Raw genomic sequence first — 20,099 nt, forward strand, 5'->3', positions numbered from 1 at the left:
GCATATACAACCTCCCCACTAACGAAATCAACCCTAGCAGCCTGGGACTTGATGTGTAAACTACAAAAATGGAGTTACAACTCTCCATTAATGCCACTCTCTGGTCATGATTATTTCCCCCCCGGAAATATGGACTCAAGGTTTAGCAACTGGATATCGGAATCTCCGCTTTTATTACACCAAGTAACCACAGATACAGGAATACTCCCCATTGAAAATCTGATTCCAACAACTCCTATCTCATTCATGGACTACTGGAAGTACCATCAACTTTCATTATTTGTCAAATCCCTCCCGATGCCTCTGCGATCTGAAACAGAGCTGAATCCAATTGAGTGTTTATTAGCAGGGGAACAATCACCAGAAAAAGCTATCTCACTCTTTTATAAAGCTATAATGTCCCTATCCCCGTTGACACAACTGCCATTTCTCCAGAAATGGGAACAAGATCTCCACAGCCCAATAACGGACATTCAACGCACCACTATCCTACAACTTTCATATACTTCCTCAATATCTTCAAGAGCAGCGGAAGCAAATTATAAACTCTTGACAAGATGGCATTACTCTCCGGTAGTGTTACACGGAATGTTCCCAGCCAAATCAGATCTCTGTTGGAGAGGTTGTGGGGAAAAAGGGACTCATGCCCATATCTGGTGGGGATGCCCCCTAATCAAACCATATTGGTCCAACATTTTATTCTGGATAAAAAAAATACAAGGGTTTGAAGTTGTCAATGACCCGTGGATAATACTATTTCATTGCACAAATGAACCAACAGGAGCATATAAAAAATCCATTACACCCCATCTTTTAAACGCGGCCAAAATGCTTATACCAAAATATTGGAAACAACAAATTATCCCCACAAAGCGTCAATGGCTAAATGAGGTTGATCATATCTATCACATGGAAAGCAGTACGCTCACATTACGCAATAAATCTGATCTAGCTACTAAGATATGGTCCTGTTGGTTCGCGTTTAAGTTCTCAGCAGAGTATGCAGAAATAATGTCTCAATAGAGTATGTAGTTGAATTTACCTGCATTGTCTGAAGGAATTCTGCTAAGACTGGAAACTCCCCCCCCCCTTTCCTTCTTTTTTCTTTTTTCTCTACTCTCTTTTCTCTTCATTTCCAGTTTTTCTTCTTTTTTGTTAACTAACTTTGGAGTACAGTTGGTGGTAAGAGAAATATTTTAAATGGGAATAGGTACCATGGATACCTAGCTCTAAATGTTCGGCCCTCTGTTGCGGGTTCTATTATAGATTTGACAACACTTTCTTGTTAGTGGTTTATTTGTCTATGGGGGTCCATGTGCCTTACCACTGTATATGTATACCAATACTGTACAATGTTTAAATATTCTTCAATAAAAACTTATTGAACAGAAAAAAACAGAACTAAAGTGTGCAATACTCAACACCCCAGCAACAATCAGATGTTTGCAAGGTCCCTCGCAGATGCCAGCATTTTCTCCCTGGTGTCTTCCAGATGATGGTCTTCATCTGTCTTGATTGGCCAGCACTGGATGACATACCACCCAAACATGCAGGAGTTCAGTCATCCCCGTGTCTTGCCGAATAAGTTCCTTCGGCGGATAAGTTCCCCCCCTGTACTGCACAGGCGCAGCGCCTGCGCAGTACCAACTAGTAACAGCCGCTGGAGATAGCCGAAGCTAAAAATCCACAATCAGCTGTACATGGCGCCTGCGCTCTGGGTCCAGGTTCCTTCCCTACCATCCAAGTGGACCTAGAGGGGGAATCTAAAAGAGCCGAGCGCAGCGAGGCCGTGCCCAAAGCGTGGCGAGCGAAGTGAGCCCGCGAGGGGCCCTCTTACAGGCGCCGTCTACAGCTGATTTGGACCTATTCCCCTTCGGCTATTTCCGATGGATCCTACTGCGCAGGCGCAGCGCCTGCGCAGTAGAGGGGGTCCTTATCCGCCGAGTGGAACTTTCTCGGCAGAACACCGGCACATAGGCATTGTGTTGGAAATGTAAACTGACTTGCCCATGTGCAGCTCAGTGTACACTATATAGAACACTGCAAGCAAGGAGGTAAGTTTATTTTATTGCAGAAGAGATATTGCTGCAATAAATAGCCAGACTGCCTGAAAACTTTTTAAAGTAGTGAAAGGCTGACGTTTTTTAACTTCATACATTCTATGCATGAGGGTAAAAAACATTCTGTGTGCAGCTCCCTCCAGTCAACCCCTAGTACTTATCTGAGCCCAATCTCAATCCAATCTCAATCCTGGCTCTCTTCCTCCCCTTGGCTCCTGCTGCTGTCAATCACAGCCAGTGAGGAGGGAGCGGGGGTGGGACTCAGCCTCGCTCTGTGTGTCAATGGACATATAGAGCTGAGCTCAGGAGCAAGCATGCATGAGTGCCCCCATAGCAAGCAGCTTGCTATGGGGGCACTCGGGGGGAGGAGCAAAGGTGCGCCAACGGGGGACCTGAGAAGCGGAGGATCAGGGCTGCTCTGTGCAAAAACCATTGCACAGAGCAGGTTTGACATGTCTGTTATTTTTTTTTTCCTTTAGTATCATTTTAATTTTGACTTTAGTTTTGCTTTAGCTGCTGCTTGTCACAGAACCCTCCTTTCCATCACACAGAGCAGAAGTAATTAGCAGCTGCATGAAAGCACACCTGTGGAACCACCTATATAGTTTTAGGTACAGCCTGATGAATACACTGCAGAAAGCATAAATATAGCTCCACTCTAATAAGCTAATGCAAAATCCATACAGTAGCTGCTGTCTCTCTATCCATTAATCCTGGCCGTTTACTGCCTGCAGGCTATCGTCTATGGAGACAGTGTAAACATAGCAATACACACATTACTCTAAAACACGTGTGCCATGTTAAATATCTGTACAGTTATTCAGTACAATAAAGTGGATGGTACACTGTGCCAAGACCATGTCAGCTCCTGAATGGAGGAGATCTGGGCAGCATCTGGTTGTATTTGGAGAAATGCAGTCCCAGCTCCCATCACACTCGGCATTTTCTGCACATACTTTTTTATTTCTGCAATAATTTAAATACTATCACTGTATGATCTGCGGTCCATCTGTGTACATACTTACTCTATTGCATTGCAAATAGCTGATTAAAGGGAGGCTAACTGCAAGTATTTTGTTTACTTCTCATGTTCAGGTCGTAAGGCCCAAATCCCCAAAATTCTGTATAACCAACATCTTGTCTCTTCAATACATAGAAGACACACATATACTGTGTGTATATATATATATATATATATATATATATATATATATATATATATATATATATATATATATATATATATATATATATATATATATATATATATATATATATAAATCTATATATATATAGATCTCTCTATCTATCTATCTATCTATCTATCTATCTATCTATCTATCTATCTAGAGAGAGAGAGAGAGAGAGAGAGAGATCTATATATATTTATAAATAAAACACATTACAATCATATGCAGTTATTACCTTTGCAGTCTTTGCAGGTATTCAGAAATCCATGCTGGGAAATCCCTATGTTTGCTAAGCTCCTGAAGTGCCCAATATTCCTTAAAGGTAAAGTATAATGTATTTTCAGTGCATTTTAACCTCAAAAATGTTGTGGCTTTCGCATTCTTACATGCTTACATTTTTTTTTTTACATTAAAAATAAATTGTGTCACTGTATTAAATGTGGAGATCTGTAGATTACCCAATAATAGTTTTCTCTCTCTCAATAACAATTTATTGCTAACAGGTTGGTCATTACCCAGGTCAGGAAGGCTGAAGGAATCCACAGAAGGTGACAGCTTTGGCCCAGGCAACAGATAAAAACTGTCAAAATCCAATGGGAGTGGTAAAGCAACTCGAAGCCCAGAGTTAAGCCTTGTACACACGCTTTGATTTTCGAACGTCAGATTTTTGTGGCATGCTAGTCTCATGTCGAAAGTGAAGAGGTTACTAACAATACGAGAATTTTCATTTGACAGGATACAATGTCAGAAGTAACGTAACGTGTTGAATAGTTTTGTATGTATTCTTTCGTTTCTGAGCATGCGTAGTCTTGCTCTTACGATTTTTTTCGTACGAAAACCATACCCATGAAACGAAAATCAGACAATGAGTTCACATCCGACAAAAATTTTATAGTCTGCACATCCAGCTTTTGTCTGACGAAAAAGTGAAATCGGCTGTCGAAAGCACCGTACTAACGGTAAGATTTGCGGACGATCGGTTGTCATAACACAATTGACTTCTGAAAATCAAAGCGTGTGTACGGGCCTTAAGAATATATATTACCCCTAGCATCACTAGATCAACCAGGACAAGTCACTTTAAAAAAAAATGACACCCCTCCTTATAAAAGGATTTTCTTTTACACCTCTTAGTAGACTGCTAAAAGGGAGTCATGGCCCATAGCACAGGAGGTGCTAGCTCAAGCTGGCTATGAAAAAACCAACAGAAATTTTGCTGCATCTGGGGATTATAACCTTTGAGCAGGTTCAACGAGTTTACCAGTAATAATACCAGGTTGGTCTTTTGTTAATGGGTAAATGTAGCATGCTTCCTAGTGCATTTCACTTGCATTTGTGATCAGTTTAAGACACTCCTGAGATAATTCACAGCTCATTGACAGCTGCAGTTGACTTCTTATTGACTTGTATTTGACCTTCTTCCAACCTGCATTATCCTACTTAAAGCTGCCTTTGCATTCCCACTGCCTTATATAGGAAGCAGTTTTGACTAAACAAAAGCCAGTCGAGGCCATATGACTGTTTTGTGTTAAAACATATCCAAAGATAGAGAGTTCACAAAAACATACGGAATTGACTGACTTGAAGGTGCTTGGTAGGCCTTGTTTAGAAAGCCTTAGGGGTAACTGGAAGTAGATATGGTGCTAGGAGGTTTTATGAAGGGGGGCACATTACCACTGAGTGTCCTCCGCCTTTACACATTATATTATGATGAACCACAGGGCCCAGATAGCACCAGCAAAGAGTATCCACGTGTTGAAAAGGAGTCCAAGAACACAGGCATTGAGTGACAAAACCTCCACATCACCTTATTTAAGGGACCCCTGACCTAACAGGCAGTCAACAGCACATGTCCCTTAAAGGGTAAAGTAAGGCAGGAACTGGAAATCCAGATCTCCAAAGCGATTCCCCAGAGACATATGAATAAAAAAAGAGATCTAAGTGCTCTCCGTTAAAACATTCCAAGGCTTTATTAAGATCAAGATATCCTACTCACATTGAGCCGATCAATACAGCCACATATCACAGGACGATAAGCTGTGTGATCTCTCATCCAAGGGTAGCTCCTCCCCCCGTATGCCTTATGTTCACAAGAACTTTGTCAGCGTGGTGAGCGAAGTGAGCATCTTGGAGGTGGAGAGATTGTCACTCCATGCCTGTGTTCTTGGAGTCCTTTTCAACACGTGGTTACTCTTTGCTGGTGCAATCTGGGCCTTGTGGTTCACCTTATTGATCTATGAACTTTTGAAATGTTGATTGATTTTGATTGGTTTTATTGCACTGCGCTTTCTTTATATTTGTTATATCATATAGGTTTTGTGAAGATGGACACATAGAGCTGAGCTCAGGAGCAAGCATGCACGAGTGCCCCCATAGCAAGCAGCTATGGGGGCACTCGGGGGGGAGGAGCTTTTTCGTTCAGCTGGCATGCCATTTTAGAACCTGTATATTTGTGCTGATTGTATATAATATGACAATACTTGGCAGATAGCCCACACAACCCATTTCAAACATGGCGGTGGTGATGTATAGGCCACATCCTTTAAAGGGCAATAAAACAAAACAATCATTGACCCTTTTTTACTACTGTTTGAATCACTTTGAACCTATTTTGAGAGATCAAATTGAGGATTGTATTCTTTAGAAGCTTCAAAACATTTTCAAGCCAATTGTGTGGTATACAATTTCTGAGTTCCAAATTTCTGCTGCTATTATGGTATAAAGAAAGGGACTATGGCATGGAGATTTTGCCACCAAGTTTGAAAAAAACAGCAATCAGAAAGCAGTCAGTGATTTACTCCAACAATGACCACCCAAATTTAAAACAGAAGTTGCAGGGGAATTTGGCCTTTAGGTGGCCTTGCTTTCAATAGATCCTACCATTCTGCTTTACTAAATTCTACAGGATCAGCTAAGGAAGGTTAGCTATCTGTCTGGCATGGGTAATGATCTATGTATTACCAATCTCTCTGTCAGTGTACTCATCTTCACATACCTGAGGGATGTTGAGACTGGATAGCTGGTCCAATGTAATCTCACTAAGATGACGAAATGACATTGTAAAATCTGCCCCAGTTTCTTCCATTAGCTGTAAAGAAGAAAAGCCACAATGTGACATAAGATTATCTATGTCTTCTTCACATTCTGTCCTCTGTTAAATCTAACATACATTAAGGAAGGATGTAATCAAGGTCAGGTCCTCTTCACTCGCACTTAGGAAGCCAAGCTTAGCCCTAAAGAGTTCTGAGAATCTGAAAACAAGAACAGCATCTAAATAAACATTTGTGGCAGAAATAAAGACAATAATAACACCTGAATTGCACAGGAACGTGGTCTACCCATCTTTTGCGATTCAGTGCAGAACGTTTTCCATCCCTTACATTCGAATGGCCTGAAATCTCAATGGGTCACACAAAAAGTAGTGCATTACTTTTCAAAAACGCATTGCACCAAATTACATGGTACTGCAGTACCTTGTGATCAGGTGCAGGCAAATGCACTGTGTTTGCAATCTATGTTTGTACAACCAATTTTGCAATCAGTGTTTGGGGTGTTGTAAAGAATTTATTGATACCCGCAGCACAACACCCAGTGCATTTCAAACACGGTGCAGGAAAAGCATGTGGAACGCACCTTTCCCGCACAACATTCTGGTGGGAACTGGCACTAAAAGAGATATAAATCTTATCGCTAAAATCTCATATAAGCTTGAACAATTTTATGTACTTTCAAAATTCATTCTGACTGAAGCTTTCATTAAAATATTAGCTAATTACTCTGTTATAAAGGTCACTGTGTGGACACCTCCTTTTATTGGGTGGCACCGCTTTGTTCCCATTTCCCAAGTGTGATACTAAGTTGTTACCCTGTCAGAGGAGCTTCCAATGGAAACTGCACATGGCTGTTTTGATACACATTACACAGGCATGGTCCACTGTTGTCACCATCAGAAAACCCACCCTGAGAAATGCAATGCAACCACCGCTGAAGTACCTCTAGACATGGAGTGACTGCAAAGAAGCTGCAGAAGAACACTGAGGCTTACTGGCATGTCTCTTTTGCCAAAAACTCTCACTATTACATATTTTAAATGTGAGATTAATTGCACTTTATTATGCCTTAGCACGATGCCTCCTTAGGTCATGTTAATAACTGTCCCCAAGCAGAACTAGCAATTGCTTTCTGGTTCTAGTTTAACAGTGCTGTATTTTTCAGATACCAAGATTGGGAACCAATCAGCGTGGTTCCCAACCATGTGATGACTACAACAGCCAACAATAATTATCACATGGCTGTGTTTACAAAAAAAGCAGGTACTGGACGGCTCAACTGTCGTTGCCATTGACAGAAGCTGTAGGTAGGTTGCGGTTATTAAAGAGATCTGTAAAAAAAAGAGTTAGTTTAAAACAATTTTTAAATATTATTATAAGCTATGAAATTAAGTGACCCCAGTTTAAGGAATATCTAAAGTAAGTCCTTGAAAACAATGACCTACCTGTAGTAATACAGATCGGGAAAGCCCATAAGTACAGCTGAGGCTCTGAAACAGAATCATATAGTTGATTCGCCTTACAGGCAAGATAGTGCGTTATACAGAACATCTGAATATTACAAAGTACATTTTTGGTGGATGGTTTTGGGTTCAATTACCTAACTGCAAGTTATATTTCTCGTGAGACTCTGGTAATGAGAACTCTGAAATTTTGTTCCTGTCTACATCCACCTGATGTGACTTACTAGGAAGTTTCACCCTCCTTGTTGGATTTTTATTCAATGTATTTGATATTAAAATACAATTGTATATCTTACAAAGCCATTCACAACCTGGCCCCCAGCTACATCTCTAACTTGGTCTCAAAATACCAACCCAATTATCCTCTTCATTCCTCCCAAGACCTCCTGCTCTCTAGATCCCTTGTCACCTCATCCCATGTTCACCTCCAGGACTTCTTCCGAGCCTCTCCCATCCTCTGGAATGCCCTACCCCAATCTGTCCGACTATCTCCTACTTTGTCTACTTTCAGACGATCCCTGAAAACTCATCTGTTCAGCGAAGCCTGTCTGGCCCCCACCTAACAACTGTACATTTATTTTCTCCTTAAGCAGATCCCCCACAGTTATTACCTCTTGTATCTCTTGAACTGTAAGCTCTAACGAGCAGGGCCCTCTTATTCCTACTGTATTAAAGTGTATTGTATTTGTATTGTCTACCCTCAAGTTAAAGTAGTAGTACTAGTAGTAGTAGCAGTAGTAGTAGTAGTAAAGCGCTGCGTAAACTGTCGGCTATATAAATCCTGTATAATAATATTAATCTTAACCACAATAGTATAACATAACCACAATTTTTTATTTTATTTTGGATAGCATAGATTGTGTTTTTTTTTTTTTTGCTATGTTCCATTGGGGAGATTTTCCTTCATTCAAGACACAACAGGTAGTGAGAGAAAATCTCTCCAAAAAAGAGAAATCTCCTCTTAGACAGCTGACACAGAACAAGTGTCCCTATAGGAAGATTTTCCCTCGATATCAGTTTCGGGGATAATGCAACAGTTTGGCTTTTTTCTAACTTCCGGACCCAGGGACAGTAGTACTAGGACAAAAAAAAAAACAGAAGTGAAGACACATGGAGCAATAAAAACCCAACAGAGGTCACAGACTTACCTACTTTATCCAAATTAAGAGGGAAATGGATTTAGCCACATTTTGCAGATAATTCAGCATAAGGAGCAAGGCCAGTCACAAATAAATGTAAATTTCTCTTGTTCAACCTTCGTGGGCTTGAACAAGAGAAATTAGTCAATTTCCCCATCCATGCTAAACAGTGTGGACAGAAGAAACTCCCCTGCTGGCTATAGTATTCGCCTGCCTGAATACCCGCACAGTGACTACATCTGATTAGATGCCATCGCTGTTCTGCTAACAATTTTCCACCTGACTTCCTCAATTTTGAAATTGACTTTTGTGGAACTGGGCAGTGCTGACAGGGCCACCGATGACTTGAATGGTCGAATCAGCTAAAATCCAAGCCATGTATAACCAGCACAAGTCTCCAGGATGGGGGAGAGTAATGGTATCTTTTCATTTTGAGATTTTCTAGATTTTTTCCAGCACTGAATCACACTCATCTTTTCCACACAAGTAAATTGAGCAGCCAACTACCCTGCAGATGATTTGGAACCAAAAGTCCCAGCATGCATTGGCGACAACTTTGATTTGAGGCTTATCAAGAAATGGGATGAATTGTTCTACAGGATTGCGTCATTACTGAAAATCCTTATTAAAATGATGAAAACCTTTTATCACATAATTTCCGCATGCTGCTTTCCAATACTAATGATTTCTTTACAATAGCAAACTACAGCTGTCACATAGCTCCCCCTGCTGTTGTGGATAAGAAAACAAAAAAACTTTTTTAACTTGCCTACATTTCACCTATAGTTGGCTATACATGGATTGAAATGCGTCACTTTCAGCAGGGACCAAATTTCAATCTATGTATGGCCACTGTAGTTGAAAAGAAGTCAAATCTGCCGATCAACTTCTGTTCCTGCTGTTCGACAGAAAAAAACAGACTCATTTATGGACAGCTTTAGTACACGCTATCTGAAAAAAACATATGGTGAAATATACATGCTAAGAGACCTGGATGAAATCTGAAATATGTGAGCCAACTTAAAGTTTATTTAAAGCCAAAAAGTTTTTTTTTTCTTTTAGTTTTGGATAAACCCTTGTCAGGGTTTTTGCCATCTGGTATTGGGGAGATTTTCATTCACTTCCTGTCTGATAGACCCAACAGGAAGTGAGAGAAAATCCTTCAAAAGTGACAGAAAAACACTTGCCTCCATTGGAAGATTCACCTTCTATTCAAGTTCTGCTAACAATCTAACATGCTGACTTTTCCCAAATTTTCAATGTTGATGACAATGGTCAGCAGAACTAACAGAGAGGGTGAATCAAGCAGGGCCATATACAGAAATAATAACTCCTCGCCCCCTGTTGAAAACTAGACAAAAAAAGTTTGGGTTTTATATAAAATGTAGGGTCTTTATTAAGGAAAATGATTAGTTCTTAGGACAGTACCCAACTGCTCATATTGAGCTTTTATTTTACATGACAGACTACTGTGCTCCAATTTTGATTAACAGCCAGGTTGGTACTCTAAGGAACAAAATCTGAACACTGCAGAAGATACAGCCAAGACCCACCTAGATCAAAGTCGTTAAAAAAAATCCCAACACTACTATATATACACAAGTTAGGATGAATTAGCATGTTCATTATGCTTCCACCATGCTGTCACTCCAGCTTTTTTAGTATGGGTCGGCCTTCTTCCGCTAAGATAAACAGCTCATTCCATCTGTCATTGGTCATTTATCAACACAACATTTTTCTAAGCTGTCATAATCCTCCCAGGGACCCAGTATCAACATCTTCAAAGAGGGTACAGGAAAGCACACACGCCCGCTGGCTGCCCCTGTTGCCACAGTACCAACGTCTAGGGGTCCTAGGTGCAGACAGGATGAGGGTGTTTATGACTTTGGGGGGGTGGGGGGGATTACTCACAGCTGCCTTTGTCTGCTGTCCATAAGAGGGTTCAAAGCTAGAAGCAGCTTGTTCAGATTATACATTCCAACGTTGGCCTGGTTTCCGATCCTATACCTTCCTTCATCATCAGATGTGTTTGGAATATAATCTATTTAAAGCAAACACACCATGTATTACTGAGGTACAGGGAAAAAACTGTAATTAAAATAAATAGCCAGAGCAGCCAGTTCAACAATAGCCATTATTTCTGACTTGATAACTACACTGGAAATTTAGGAGGAACATAAGCCTTTCCTCGCACAGTGCTGCAAGCTACAGGTTGTTTATTTTGATAAGATGGGCTGCAGACTTCCAGATGGTCTTCAACATCATCTTCCTTACAGGCACAAATTGTCAGGCAATTGATTTCTAGAGCTACATAATAAACCTTCCATGTTATGTTAACCAGAGTAATCTGTGAGTAAGCTGCAGCGACTTCAGACTGCTCATCTATCATCCTGAACATTGTTTTCTTTCCAAAATACTTTAAATCCTTCCGTGCTGGGGGCAAAGGGTGAAAATGCCTGTTGAAAACAAGTCTGAATTTTGAGTTTTGTACTCATCAAAATATGTTGCTGCACACCGGAGAAATGTATTTGTTTCCAGGATTTGTGTAGCACTGAAATATTAAAGTGTATCTCCCTGACAAAACATTTTTCTTAATTTTGGATACAATCTTAGATTGCAAGCTCTAATGAGCAGGGCTCTCTAATTGCTTGTGTATTGAATTGTATTGTAAATGTACTGTCTGCCCTCATGTTGTAAAGGGCTGCACAAAATGTTGGCGCTATATACAGTGAGGAATCCCCTGCATATTTTGTAAGTTTGCCCACCTACAAAGAAATGAAGGGTCTATAATTTTTTATCACAGGTGTATTTTAAATGATAAAGACATATGAACCGAGAATCCAGAAAAAAAACACGATACAAATGTTATAAATTGAGTTGCAGTTTAGTGAGTAAAATAAGTATTTGATCCCCAAACAAAACATGATTTAGTACTTGGTGGAGAAACCCTTGTTGGCAAACAGAGGTTGTATCTCGTAGTTGGTTACCAGGTTTGCACACATCCCAGGAGGGATTTTGGTCCACTCTTTACAGATTTTCTCTAAATCTTTAAAGTGGATGTAAAACCGAATTTTTATATATATATATATATATATATATATATATATATATCATACTGTAGAGTATAGGATTTCCTATCATTTGAGCCCAGTCTTGCCACACAGAGTTAATCCAGCTCTGAGCAATCCTCTTTTATTGTTCAGTGAGATAAATCTTGACAAACAGAAAAACTTTGTCAAATCCTCCCCCTTGCTGTGAGTGACAGGTGATTTACATATCTCGTGCACTAGCCTAAGACATGCAGTATTTTTTAATTCCCTCCCACTTCTTTCTTCAGCAGCTCTGCAAGGGTTGGCTGTTCCACACCTCAGCATGATTTGGCATGCTGAAGTCATGTGGTTACTTTCCTGACTTTTCACTGGATGTTATAGATCATAGCAGAAGTTCAGTGTTAGAAATACACAGGGGAGTGTAGAGGTGGGCGGGGAGTCTACTGACATCACGACTCCACCCACCGAGCTCCAGACAACAGACCCACCCACAGAATCTGCAGTTTTTCGGGTCTAATAACAGACAGAGGGGAGACATTTGACAGGTAAAAATACATGCAGGAGGCATGTATATCCTTATAGATAACCCCTATGGCAGTAGTTTAGAAAAGATGACATTGGGTTTACATCCACTTTATGGTTTCTTGGCTGTCGCTTGGCAGGTTGAAGTTTCAGCTCCCTCCATAAATTTTCTACAGGATTAAGGTCTGGAGACTGGCTAGGCCATTCTATGACCTCAATGTGCTTCTTTTGGATTCCACTCCTTTGTTGCCTTGGGTGGTGGATGGGCCTTCCAGAATGATAATGACCCAAAACATACCACTATCTTCAGTGTTCTGGCTGAGGGAAGAAGGTTCTCATCCAAGATTTTACAATACATCCATTGGCCCCTCAATATGGCAAAGCCGGTTTGTACCTTTAGCAGAGAAACAGCGCCAAGGCATAATGTTTCCACCTCTGTGCTTGACTGTAGGGATGGTGTTCTTAGGGTCATAGTCAACATTTTTCTTCCTCCAAACACAGTGAGTCGAGTTAATGCCAAAGAGCTCAATTTAGGTCTCATCTGACCACAGAACTTTCTCTCCAAATCCTTCTCTGAATTATTTAGCTAATACTTGACAAACTTCAGATGGGCCTGTACATGTGCCTTCTTGAGGAGGGGGACCTTGTGGGCGCCGCAGGATTTCAATCCATGGCGGCGTATTGTGTTACCAGTGGTTTGTTTGGTGACTGTGGTCCCAACTGCCTTGAGATCATTCACAAGCTCCTCTCGTGTAGTTCTGGGCTGATCCCTCACTTTTCTCATGATCATCCTTACCCCATGAGGCGAAATCTTGCATGGAGCTCCAGACTGAGGGCGATTGATGGTTATTTTGTAATTCTTCCATTTGCAAATAATCGCTTCAACAGTTGTCTCCTTCTCACCAAGCTTCTTGCTGATGGTCTTGTAGCCCATTCCAGCCCTTTGCAGGTCTACAATCTTGTCCCTGACATCCTTTCACAGGTCTTTGGTCTTGCCCATGAAGGTGAGGTTTGAATGAAAGAAAGATTTGGTGGACAGGTGTCTTTTATACACATAGCGAGTTGTTGTTAGAAGCACCTTCTTAAATTGACAGGACTAATCTGTGTACCACACAAGCACATACTGTAGCCAGTCTGTGTGAGCCAGAATTGAAGTTGGTTGGTAGGGGATCAAATACTTATTTTACCGACTGAACTGCAACTCAATTTATTACATTTGTATCATGTATTTTTTCTGGATCTCTATCATTTAAAATACACCTATGATACAAATTATAGACCCTTCATTTATTTGTAAGTGGGCAAACTTACAAAATCTGCAGGTGATCAAATTACTTTACCCACTGTAAATCCTGTATAATATTAATAATAGGAAATCATATGTGGGGAGATATCAATTTACTTCCTGAGACACAACCAGAAATGAGTGGAGATCTCTATAAAGTGAGGATCATCTTTTAGGGCTTATTTACGCTTATATTATGTTGCCTCCTCAATGCCTGTTTTAACCCCTGAAAAGCCTGTACCACCGCGCTGCAATTGCGTGCATTGCATGTGGTTGCACTGCAGCCCCATTCACTTGAAGGATTTACGTTCGGCAGGTAGGACTGCCCTCTAAAGGCTACAGTGAGGAAATGTTGCTGTGTGCTGTAGCATGTCCCTGTACAGTTGCTTCTGCAGCTTGGGGGAGCAGCAAAAACCTGGCTCGTCTGTTTTTACTGCTCCCAAACTTCAAATATAAACTAAGCCTTTGACAGTTGTCAACAGAAAAGATCTCCCCAGTGAAAAATGTCCCATTACCAGTGACAGTAACATTTTGGATTTCCAAGACCCTTTCTGTTCCAGTGACAACAGTCATTGGGAAAAACATAAAAGGGTAGATCTTCCTAGTGGAGACACAGACAGCAATAAAGACCCCACAAACATTTCAAAGTGAATCTTAACCACTTGAAGACCAAGCCTTTCTGGGACTTTTTGTTTACAAGTTTAAATCAGTAGTTATTGCTAGAAAATTACTTAGAACCCCCAAACATTATAGTCTCTGCAAAAAAAAAATAACATAGAGAATAAAATGGCGATCCTTGCAATATTTTACGGCACACGGTATTTGCGCAGTGGCTTTGCAATTTTTGGGGAAAAAATACACTTTAATGAATAGAAAAAACAAAACAAAAACTAATATATACCCCACTTGCTTTGTAATATATGAAAAATGCTGTTACGCTGAGTAAATAGATAGCTAACATGTCACGCTTTAAAATTGCGTGCGCTCGTGGAATGCCGACAAACTACAATACTTAAAAATCTCCATAAACGATGCTTTAAAAATGTTTACAGATTACCAGTTTAGAGCTACAGAGGGCGTCTAGTGCTAGAATTATTGCTCTTGCTCTAACGTTCACGGCGACACCTCACATGTGTGGTGCAAACACCGTTTACATATGCATGCGTGACTTGCGTACGTGTTCGCTTCTGCGCGAGAGCACGGAGTGTTGGGGGGTGCTTTGAATTTATATTTTTCTTACGTTTTTATTTTTACACTGTCCCCTAAATTTTGTCATTTTTTTATCACTTTTATTCCTATTACAAGAATGTAAACATCCCTTGTGATAAAAATAAGGGATGACAGGTCCTGTTTATGAAGAGATCTGAGGTCAATACCCCCAAATTTCTTCTCTACCTTTAAAAGCAAAAAACAAAAAACAAAATAGATTTTTTTTGCCTTAAAAAAAATGTTTATTTGACGTGGCTCCGGTCCTCCCAGATCATAGAGGCGATCAGAGACAGTCTCTGGTAACCTCTGTGGCCAGCTGTGCGACCCTTCGGATCGTTTCTCAGGCACATAAGCTGGAGAAATACCAGCGAGTAGTGGGAGGGGAAAGAAAAACGCCTCCCGTTGCTTCAGAAAGCGATCCAGCGGCTAATTAGCCACTTGGACCGCTTTCATGAGAAAGCTAGTCCCCGGATAAAAGAAAAAAAAGCTTCAGCCATAATCCTGGTAAACCACTTGCAAGCCGCAACGTATATATATACGTATTGCAGTCGGCAAGTGGAAAGGATTCTAAAAAAAAAATAACAAACATGTCATAGTTACCTGCTCTGTGTAATGGTTTTGCAAAGAGCAGCTCTGATCCTCTTCTTTTTGGGTCCCGCGCCAGCGATCCTGGCTTCTCCTCCCTGCCTAGTGCCCCCAATAGCAAGCCTCTTGATGTCGGCTGACATCACAGAGACGGTCCAGGTTTGGGCAACATCACGGCAATGAAGTCGGGATCCGCCCACATGCCTGGACTGGCATGTGGCTCAGCCTCTCAGTGACCCGCTAAGAACCTGAGCCGGCCGCTCCCACCCCCTCCACAGCCCAGCACTCCAGTGAGCGTGGGGGGGGGCCCGCAGAGCAGGGAGTGATGACTGACAGCCACCAGCTCTCTGCTCAGGGAGCTGTGAGAACCGAGAGATCAGCAGTGTTTGATCGCTCAGTTCTCAATGTTAAAGCCGGCGGGGGACAGATGCAGCATCGCACCGATGTTGCATCCACCTAGGTAAGCACGATTCTTAAAAAAGAACAAAAAGCCATACTTCTCTTTTAAGGTAAAAACACGTTTTTAGCTTTAGGAACCATTGGTAAGCTTCAATGTATTAAATTTTTGCTTTTTGTTTTTAATATGCTTTAAGATACTGACAGATATTAGATGAAATGTGACCAGTTCAGCTGAATTTGGCAACAACGAAAATGTAGGGTCAAGGTACCACTCCGAAAGTTTTATCGGGGTTGCACAAATCTGGATGCATTGCTTCTATTGTGGTATTAGAAAACAGTGAAAAGTTGATTGAAGAATCCGAAGATGGAATAATAATCTAGTTAAGCTAAGAGTGATTTCTCCATAAGGGAGAAGAGGTCCATCACCTTAGAACACTAGCAAAAAAACTGAGGACTCACGAACTGGGGTAGGGTTATAAGAGCGGTGCCCAGGGGGTATGTCCTCAAAAGCTTTGCCAGTGTCCAGTCACCTGAAGGTACCAGCCTATAATCCAGGGTCAAGGAATACGCAGTTTATCTCCAAGATACTGGAATTTTTTTTTTATTGGACAAATCATTGTTCTCCAGCACTGGAGGTGCATGACTTGTCCACAGACAAGCATACTAATCCAGTAGAAAGATCGAACAGCAGAAGCTAATATATAAAGCCTGCAGCAGGGTTGTATCCATGTATTCTAGTGTCTGATTTAGGTTCACTTCACAAATGTGGATATTCAACGGTATCATATATAACACTGGAATCTCACCCGCATCATATTTTTCCATGAAGCCAAATGGACCATAATCAATGGTGATTGAAAGCAAGCTGAAGTTGTCAGTATTGCACACACCTACAATAGATGTAAACACAAATTTCAAGAAGAAAAGCAGTAAGAAAGAATAGTAAGTTCTTACAGCAGGAGTACGGAATAAAAAAATATATATATAAGTACATTTTAACGCTGAACTCATTTTTGTATACATAAAGGAGCTGTTTTACTTGCCAAAGGATTTGTATTTCTGTCTATTCAGTTCTGAGATTTGCACAGCCCAGACAGCACAGCTAGGCTGGTGACTTTTCTATACTGCAAATAAGCAATGTACAGTAGCTTGGTCATCTACTTGCCACCAGCCTGTGACTGATTAATGATTGATTAATGAAGGTATAGCAGCAGACTGATGGCGTCATCTCTCTCCTCCCAGCAGCATGTTTCTTGTACGTACATGTGCATGCAGCACCTCTAATAAGAGTTTACGTGATTTTTTTTTTTTTTAACCCCTTCACGCCAACATAACATATATGTGGCTTCAAGAGGAAGTAAACCCTGGTGGGTTTTACTTCCTCTTTATTTCCCTGCAAAGGTAAAGCTTAATGGACTACTATGCATCACATAGTAGCCCATTATGTGTCACTTACCTGAAACTGAAGCCCACAATGTCTCCGTTGTCCCCACTAGCAGGGAGCGTCCATCTTTGCCCTTCTTCCTTCCAGGGCCGCGAACTCCGGCTCTGCCACTGGCCGGAGTCGCATGCGCGCGGCAGCCGCCAGTCACGGCATGACCCCTATTAGAAACGGCACGATGTGCCCTTTCTAAAGGGCGCATGCGCCGATGACATCAGCGCATGTGCCGTAGGCATCGGTGCTCGGCTTTTTAGTAAATTTCTATTAAACCGTGGAGGTTTAGGAGATATTTCAAGCAGGGTGTACAACCACTTTCACTGGACTAGGCATTTTGCCGTGGGGGCGCATACATGTGTATCTGTCTTCGTGCTGGGAGTGCGCAGCACAGCAGGCTTGCAGTACAGAAAACGGGGTCTCACCGAGAGCCCCAGGTCCCATACTAACCATCAGGACCAGGAACTCCCTATTCCGGATCACCTGATCGCTGTGGTAGCCTCTGATTCACTACCACAGTGATCAGTCACTGTAAAGCCCGCCCCTGTGTTTCTCTTTCTGTGAATGGAGAGGAAAGATACAATGTATCTTTGTCTTTCCTTGCAGAGAGAAAAAAAGAAAGTGCGTGTAAAAAAAAAAAAATACCCAGATCAAGGTTTGCCCGGGTTAGTGTTTGGGTCAAGTAAGGGTCAAAGGTCAGGGTCAGTATATCAGGGCAGTATTTTTTTTTTTATTAGTTTCGGTGTTAGTGTCAGTGTGTTTTAGGTAGGACAAAAATAAATAAAAAGCGTACCATTTTTTCTAGACTGTACTATGGGTACAAACAACAAATAACATACACGTATTGCTGCGATAATCGGGAGAAGGAGGATTTATTTTGCGTTTTTGTTTGGTGGAAGGTTGTGGTAGTAACAAGAAATATACAGCTACATTTACATTTTTTTTTTTTTACTATTTTGGCCCAGTTTTCCTTTGATAATAATAAAAAAAAAATCAGTAGATATCCATTACCATTTACCACCAAATGAAAGCCCAATTTGTCCTGAAAAAAACAAGGTATAATTCACCTGGACGCACAAAGCATGATATGTATAGTTTTACCAACACATGTCAAAGTTGCAAAAATGTGTGTAGGCATTAATATTTGTTTTGCCCTTAGGCGTGAAGAGGATATGAATAAAGTTTTTTTAATAACATCTAAAGTTTCACAAAAGTACAAGAGTACAAGCACAGTGAAAAAGAGCAATCGTGAATGAAATGAAATGAAAATAGTTCTTGAAGGAGATCATTGTGTGCATTTTTCAGACATATCTGTTGCTTCATTATAACAACCATTGCTGGACAATCAGTGGCTATACTCTCTGGAGGTCTCTTGGTATGGGAAGAGGGGACCTCTTAACTGTAAGTGACGCTCCCAGACAACCTGGACAGAGAGTTTTTCAGCTTGTCAAACCACTCTTTATTTTTCAAAAATATTCAAATACATTTGTTTTACTATATCACTAAAAGCAATTGGGAAAATCACAACCCTTTGATCAAGTGATACATTTAATTAGCAAATACATATGAATACATTGATGAATGTCTATTGATGGAAACAGAAATGCATTGAGCAATACTGCAAGTGTTTAGTGAATGATTGTTGCAAATTTAATATTCAGTCCGTGGACATTAGCTGTGGATCAGTTGCACAGCAGCATGAACACAAATCACCAACACAATGCAGCCCATATAATCTAGTTGCTGCAATCACGGAAATGTTATGTAGCTGGAAAACTTTTTACGGCAAGCATGATTGACTCTCCACGAAAAAGCAATTACACTGAAATGTGTTTATTTTTTTCCATTAAACATGGCTTCTGCATCCTGCAACTGACAGAAGAAAATCCTAGGGGTATCTGCAACCACACATTGTTTATTTCTGTGCAAACAAATAACTTCTTCAGCTTACTCTGTAGCTTATGATTATAGGATTGCCCTGTGGTAGACATGTTTCTGGAAGTGATACTAAACTTCCATTCAGTAAAAACATGAATCAGATGGTATATTGTTCCCACAGAATTCATTATTTTAATGTGTGTGGCACATGTTTTTTTTTTTTTTCGAGGGGGGGGGGGGGGAGTACAGTATTTAAAACTATAGTGGCCCCGAATAGCACAGAATATCTCTGTGGTGACCTGAAAAAATGAACTAAGGGGTCTATTTAGAAAAAAAATCACTGTGCAAAAAACTAAAGTAATCATACAGTCGTCTGAGTAATCCCAGTTTTCTGACTAATGCATTTATTTCATATAAAAGGGGGGCACTGGGACAAGAAGGCACACGAGACGATCAAACATTACCAACAGTTCAAAATGTTTCCAACTGTCATTTAAGAGTCTCCAAAATAGGAAAATTGGGGATACTGGGAGAAAAAATCTCCAATATGGACACAGACAGCATACCTACAGTACATACTTTTATTTTATTGTATCTTTTTATCTGCAATTGATTTTATCTTGAATTATTCACTCCGGAAGGTTTTACCCCCTTCATTGGTCAGGGCATTTTTTGCTATTCAAAACTGTGCTACTTTAACTGCCAATTGAGCGGTTATGCAAAACTGTACACAAATTCAATTTTTAACATTTTTTTTTTACACAAATTTTCTTCTGGTGGTATTTGATCACCACTGGGTTTTTTATTTTTTATTATATAAAAAAAAACAATATT

At 40.6% G+C, this 20,099-nt stretch overlaps 1 protein-coding gene across 2 annotated transcripts in view; it reads right to left on the minus strand.

The window, feature by feature from the left end:
• Positions 1–20,099, minus strand: part of LOC141144284 (protein adenylyltransferase SelO-like) — a 166,525-nt gene that overhangs the window by 96,109 nt on the left and 50,317 nt on the right. For both annotated transcript variants that reach the window (XM_073629796.1, XM_073629797.1), the window contains exons 12-17: positions 16,759–16,842; positions 10,814–10,943; positions 7,746–7,790; positions 6,420–6,501; positions 6,246–6,338; positions 3,486–3,565 (exon numbers count right to left, since the gene is read on the minus strand). In XM_073629796.1, coding sequence (XP_073485897.1) covers positions 3,486–3,565; positions 6,246–6,338; positions 6,420–6,501; positions 7,746–7,790; positions 10,814–10,943; positions 16,759–16,842 — 514 coding nt within the window. The remainder of the gene's footprint in view (positions 1–3,485; positions 3,566–6,245; positions 6,339–6,419; positions 6,502–7,745; positions 7,791–10,813; positions 10,944–16,758; positions 16,843–20,099) is intronic.

This window comes from Aquarana catesbeiana, linkage group LG05 (assembly GCF_042186555.1).
Source record: "Aquarana catesbeiana isolate 2022-GZ linkage group LG05, ASM4218655v1, whole genome shotgun sequence".
Taxonomy (NCBI): domain Eukaryota; kingdom Metazoa; phylum Chordata; class Amphibia; order Anura; family Ranidae; genus Aquarana; species Aquarana catesbeiana.